This window comes from Ischnura elegans, chromosome 1 (genome assembly GCF_921293095.1).
Source record: "Ischnura elegans chromosome 1, ioIscEleg1.1, whole genome shotgun sequence".
Lineage (NCBI taxonomy): Eukaryota > Metazoa > Arthropoda > Insecta > Odonata > Coenagrionidae > Ischnura > Ischnura elegans.
In genome coordinates, this window is record NC_060246.1 from 166,618,046 (window position 1) to 166,624,045 (window position 6,000).

At 38.9% G+C, this 6,000-nt stretch overlaps 1 protein-coding gene across 3 annotated transcripts in view; it reads left to right on the plus strand.

The window, feature by feature from the left end:
• Positions 1-5,724, plus strand: part of LOC124173389 (rho GTPase-activating protein 44-like) — a 43,959-nt gene extending 38,235 nt beyond the window's left edge. For 2 of the 3 annotated variants that reach the window (XM_046552890.1, XM_046552897.1), the window contains 3 exons: positions 1,185-1,391; positions 2,716-3,035; positions 4,198-5,724. In XM_046552890.1, coding sequence (XP_046408846.1) covers positions 1,185-1,391; positions 2,716-3,023 — 515 coding nt within the window. In that variant the 3' untranslated portion in view covers positions 3,024-3,035; positions 4,198-5,724. The remainder of the gene's footprint in view (positions 1-1,184; positions 1,392-2,715; positions 3,036-4,197) is intronic. The other variant, XM_046552891.1, reaches the window with a different exon arrangement.
• Positions 5,725-6,000: the final 276 nt, after the last annotated feature.

Below are 6,000 nucleotides of genomic sequence, written 5' to 3' on the forward strand. Positions count from 1 at the left end.
TAATTACAGAAAGCGAGCGCTATCGCATGATTATTACCATGATTAAAGAGAAAAGAATCTGATCTCTCTCAATTCAACAGTCACTTAAAATGACTGGCATAGTTGGATACCTTTTTTCTTATTTACTGTTAGGTATTTATTTTATTTATTTATTTGCCCAGAGATTGATAACAGCATTGTGCATCAATATGTTCTCACATGGGACAAAATGGCCACATCTAATGATTAACGTGAAAATTACAGCATATTAAAGGTGTATAAGAAAAAAAAAAGTGTGAAGCGTTTATTGCTTATAATTTCATTTCATGTACGTAATTGCAGCTGTGTTAATAGTCTCAAGTTGTCTCGGTACGATTTGCGGAGGTAGTTAGGCTGCCTTGGGGGTGTCTCCTTGGTATGATAAGTGGAGGTTTTACGAGATAAAGAGGTTTACTACAAAGAGGTTTGCCTATAAATTTACATGTAAATCTGATGGGACTGTTGGGGAGGTATGAAGTATGGAGGTTTATGATGTAAAGAGGTTCACTACATAGAGGTTTTAGTGTACCATTTAAATCGCATCATCCTCATTTTTTCTATCCCTTACGAGCAATACCTCCAGCTATCGCTCCAATGATGGCGGAAAGATGGCTTTTTTCTTGCAATCTTTTTCGAAGTTGGCTCCAGGGATGGAAATGCCACCCCTTTTACATCACTCGATATGACCTCTTCTCTGTGGCTGAAAACATTGTTGTTACCAATTGGTTCAGCCAATCAGAACGCACTGCCTGTAACAGCGATTCTAATGCCATTTTTGGCTTTCTAATTGAATGACAGTAATTAATATAGAAAGTGATGGAATAAGGGATGGAAAAAGGGACAAGGGTGGGAATGATCATGTGACTTGGGAAATGATGGGTCGAGCAATCAATCTATTGGTCCCCGAAAACTTATTGCTGGAGCTATGTGTCATGCTGAGGGATGGAAGAAATGAGTGTGATTTAGTGTTAATGCGGACTTTATGAAGTGTAATATGTACTTATATTTTCCATACTCTTTTGACCAAATTTTCTCTGGTGCTGGGGCTTGTGAACCAAGTTTCAGTGATGCTGATGGAATTCATTAAAATTGATCTTATTCTTCTTAGAATTATGTTAATTATGATGAAATAGTTGTTTGGATAAATATCATGATTAATATTGCAGAGAAGAAAGATGCTTTGCCTGAGAGAGTGCAGAAGGCTGAGGCAGTGGCGGTGGAAAAGCCAGAGAGACCCCCAAAACCTGAGAACCTTAGTCACATGAGCACATTGGAGAGGCGTCGGTCCTCCAACTCTAGTCATAACCGCACAGTGTCCGACAGCACTTCTGCCGAGAAGGAAAACTCAAGTCGAAATGAGGCTGACAAGCCAGGTGAGATTTTTTCCATCAGAGATTTCCTATTTGATTTTCTATTACTTTCCATCCCAAGATGTCTTCTTCCATTGTTAACTGTGTGAATGAACTAAGCATGGGTATAAAGTGTGCGACCGTAAACCCCGATTTTCTTGCAACAGTGCATAAGATTTATAGTTAAAGGTGCCACTGGGCCTGATCACCTCAGACTGAGTGCGAGGGTTATGGGGGAAGTCAACGATTGTGGCACACACACAAGCACTTGAGATAGTTGAGGTAAAATAAAATATTGTATTCAAAATTAAAGATAGTGCAAGTTCTCAAGGGGATCCCTGTCAAAAGACTTGCTTCACAAAAATTAAAAAAACTTACGCACTTTTGGAACTCAGGCACCAAATCTAAAAATTCCAGCCGGGTGGGGGGGGGGGTGGGGGGGGGGGAAGATATTGAAAAAACAGTGCTGCACATACTCTCGCTGTAGTATGCCCTTTTTCTTCTTCTGTCGGCACCACTCTCATCCAACGTGGCCAACAGGAAGCAGCAGCAGGCGACAAGAAAGCAAACGATGCAAGGCGTGTGTTAACGCCACAAGTGTATGATAAACTAAAACAAATTTCTACAACACCCCATGTTCCTTAACTTTGTTGCCTATTTTTGCTCTAATTTTGCAATATTCTGAGCTAATTTTTTCTTTGATCCCTGCCAATGATGTGTGGTTACTGGAATCTAATGCTAAGTGATACCTTTTATAGTTTATTGCTATTTTGTCATATTTAAAAACCAGCCTGTAATCGTCTATAAAAATAGGGCAAACCCTTATATATCCAGATTGGGAACAGTTGTGTTTTCCTCATCTCAAAATCATTGATATGAGGTTCATATGCATTTACATAACTAAAATTTGGTAACCTTAATATAACAGGAATCCATACCTCAAGGGCCTTGAAGTACTTAAGACCCCATATTGTGTTTTAGGGGCTGAGAAAGTGAGTAAATCTGTAAGAAACGTGAAAGTGAAGGGATTTTGGGCCAAATTTTCACTTGTTTTTACCCATCTCGTAGCATATTTTAGATATGGTCCCCATTGGCAGTACTTTGCACTATTATGTCATCAAAGTATGGCCCACTTAACGAACCTAAGTCTGGTTGTAATGCAGGTCTCATGGGACAGAGTTTATACCTGTGTTCAGATGGACGGACAGAGTGTTGCGCTGGAAGTGCCCTGAACACAGTACTTCTCGCAGGGATTGGGCATTCTCTGAAAACGTGTGCCTCTGGTGGGATTTGAACGTGAGTCCATGTGATGTGAAGCCAAACCCCATTCTTCCTCCTCTGCTTGCAGTGGTCTCGGGCAAGCCTCCCCTGCCTGCCGTTCAGCCTGGCTCGTCTGTCTTCACGTACCCATCGCCTGCTGCTGTGAACTCAGGGCCCCATCACCCGAGCCAACCGTCGGCCATTGTCTCCTCGGTGCCTCCCAGCTCACCCCGGGTGGCCACCCACCCCCACCGCCCCCCACGACCCACCCCTCCCCCTCCCCCCATCCCATCCACGGCTGCCGCCACGACGACGACCACATTCACCAGCTCCTCCTGCCAGACCCTGCCCGTCAAGCCAAGAGCAGCCAGCGTCTCTGAAAGCACTGATCTCTGACATTCTTTTGTGGTGAGTGCAGTGTTCGTTCTTCAATGTTTTATTTGGGATGCTACATATTACTTTTTGCAAATGACGAGGTATCTCGATTGGATTTGTAATATTCGTATTATGTGCAAAATTCAGAAGAAAATGACACCAAACACTGTGTATTTTTGACATTTTACGAGCACTGTCAGGAAAGAATAAGGCTTAGCTTTTTCCGCATGATTTATTCACTTACGACTTCTTTCAATACAGCGTATCATCTTCTGGCAAAGTGTATAGAATTCACAGTTGTTAAATAGTTGATGAAAAGGGAAAAAAGAGGGGAGGGAGGGGAGAGGGGAGCTTTCTGCCAACCCCACCTCTCCTCCTTCTCCCCAACCTTAAATTGAGGAAATTATGAAAAAGAAAATACTATGGATGACAATTGAACATGGAACTACAGCACCGTAACCACTAGACCACATTAACAAGTTCTCGCGTACAGTTTTCAAGGGAGTGCATTTCACTTGTAAATAATTAACTGTGTTTTTTCAACTATTAGATATGAAATTGAGCTCAATATTAATTAATTGAGCTTGAGTTTGAGCAATAAACGATTACAATCAATGCATAGCATATCTGTTGCGGGCTAATATGTATGTTGACTTGTATCCTAGCGAAAGAGCTTTGCTATTTAATTCGACCGGTGGGAATCAATCAAATCATGGAAGTGGAGAATCCTGTGTTGAGCATTTACAAGCCCTGCCCCAATGCATGTGGTGGTACAGTAAGTGTTAGAAATTCTGCATCCTTAATTCACTGACTTGTAGGAGCTTGCTACAATGCCAGCAAAACTGTCATTAGAGATAATGAGGAGAGGCAGAGTGAATCCCAGAGGAAACAGTACTGTACCTTGGAGGTAAAGGACACTAAAAAGTCTTCTTTATTTTTCAGCTGAGTAGTTTTCAGATTTTTAAAAAATTTAACCTGGAATTATTAGAAGGTTTGGTTATATACCAAGAACTTTGTAATGCAAAAATGTTGTAAACTTGTTTCCTAACCTTCTAGCAATGGCTGGGTAAATTTTTAAAAAATATTAAAACTTATCTCCTGAAAAATTAGGATGACGGACATAATGTCCTTTACCTCCAGGGTACACAATTATTTGTCCATAGGTTTATGCTATTTATGTTGTCTTTCTTTTCAGCCTTATTTGTGATTTAGATGCAGTCAACTTCAAAGCAAAACTGAATGCAAAATTGATTCATTTAGGAGGTGATCAGAATCATCCTTGTGGAAGTGCCAAAGGAGTTGCTTGAGGACAGAGATGAGGAAGTTGTTTTTTCTGGCTGCTTTTGGAGCTCATATTCTTGAGTAGTTTAATTTGGACGTTTTAACATGCTAGCTGAATTCATCGTGTGCATTCTTGTGCGAGAATTCTGACTCATAGGCTGCTATGGGTTGAAAGGGCAATAGTATTTTTGGTAAGTTCTCCTGGCAGTGATGTTCAGTCCTTTTGGAATGGAATATACTGTGAACAGTGATGATTCTCTTTCCTACACAAACAGTTTGTTTTAGATTGAAGACTCTTTTTGGATAATTTTTCTGCTTGGCATAGTGCATATCATAGGCCAGAGGAAATGGCAAAGATTCAAAGGCACTAAAAGTATGTAAATATGACATACATAACTATTACATATATGCTTTTTTGTATGCACAATATGTGGAAGAGGTGATTGTAAATAGGACATGTAAATGAAAAGTCTGAGTATATGGCAGGTGTAAAATGTGCACCTGTGTACCATACATCCTAACATTTTGTTGTGATAATTTACCAAATTTTATTTTGTTTTTGATACTAATTACTTAGCATTTGGACAGGGATAGCTTCGAATGATTTAAAAGGCATTACATAAATACCATATTGTGAACATCATTAGGGCTAGGTTCAAAAACTTCACTCATTTTTCACTGGCATTTTGTAATTTAAACTCTAGACTATATTTTCCCAAGTATCAAAATACATGCGTGTGTCAAAATGCCTTTGAGTTACTGAGTGAAGCTTGGCATTAAAAACACACATTCAATATTCATGTGATTCTTAAAAATTTATATTCTTAAAAGTTTATTAAAATGTTGATATTATTGAGGACTTGCAGCCTATAAATTGCTCTTTGTTCTGCGTATAATTTGTTCAAGAAATGTGATTTGGTATGAAACCAACGAAATTTGAAAAATGGCCTTGTGTATTATGTTAGGGAGTTTTAATAAAATTGTTTTACATTCTTATGGTCTCATTTTAATGTTCATTGAGCAAGCTATTTATGCTGTGTATTGATGCCACCAGATCTTGCCTATGCGCTTATGTTGCTTTTCTGTGTATGGCCTGTGCAATTATGTTAAAAAAATATACCAAATCAATAATCATTATGAAAGTACTAAGAAATACTTGTTAATTTGGTTGTTAATTATCCTTATTATAATTATCCATGTATTATTATTATTATAAAAAAGAAGAAGTTACTGCCACCTAATGATGTTACTCCTTAGGGCTTGTTTGCATAGGTGTGATGCTGTTTTTGATAGAGATCAATATTACCAATTGATAAATAACAATGTTTGCACAGTGTGTAAAATGATTATTACATATTCCATTTGTGATCCACTTTTATAGCTATTTTCATATGAAATGTCTTTCATAATCCTATAAAAATTAAAAAAATAGTTGATTAAATGGTTTTGAATTTTTGTGACTGTCACAGCTGTGTACGCTGCCCAAGGGATTTGGCTGGGTTGGGAGGGAGGGGGGGTGGTTTCTCTCAGTGATTTTTAAAAAATTCAACCTTCTCAGAGCTTTAATGAAGCCTTATATTTGATGACCTTTTTATATGCTACTGAGATTTTTAATTTTTCAATTTGTGAACCTTTGCTGGGGGGACTGTTGGGGAAGGAGAAAATCTGGGCCCCCTTGGGAACTCCCTTGATGTTGATTGTTGTGGTCCTGCCATTG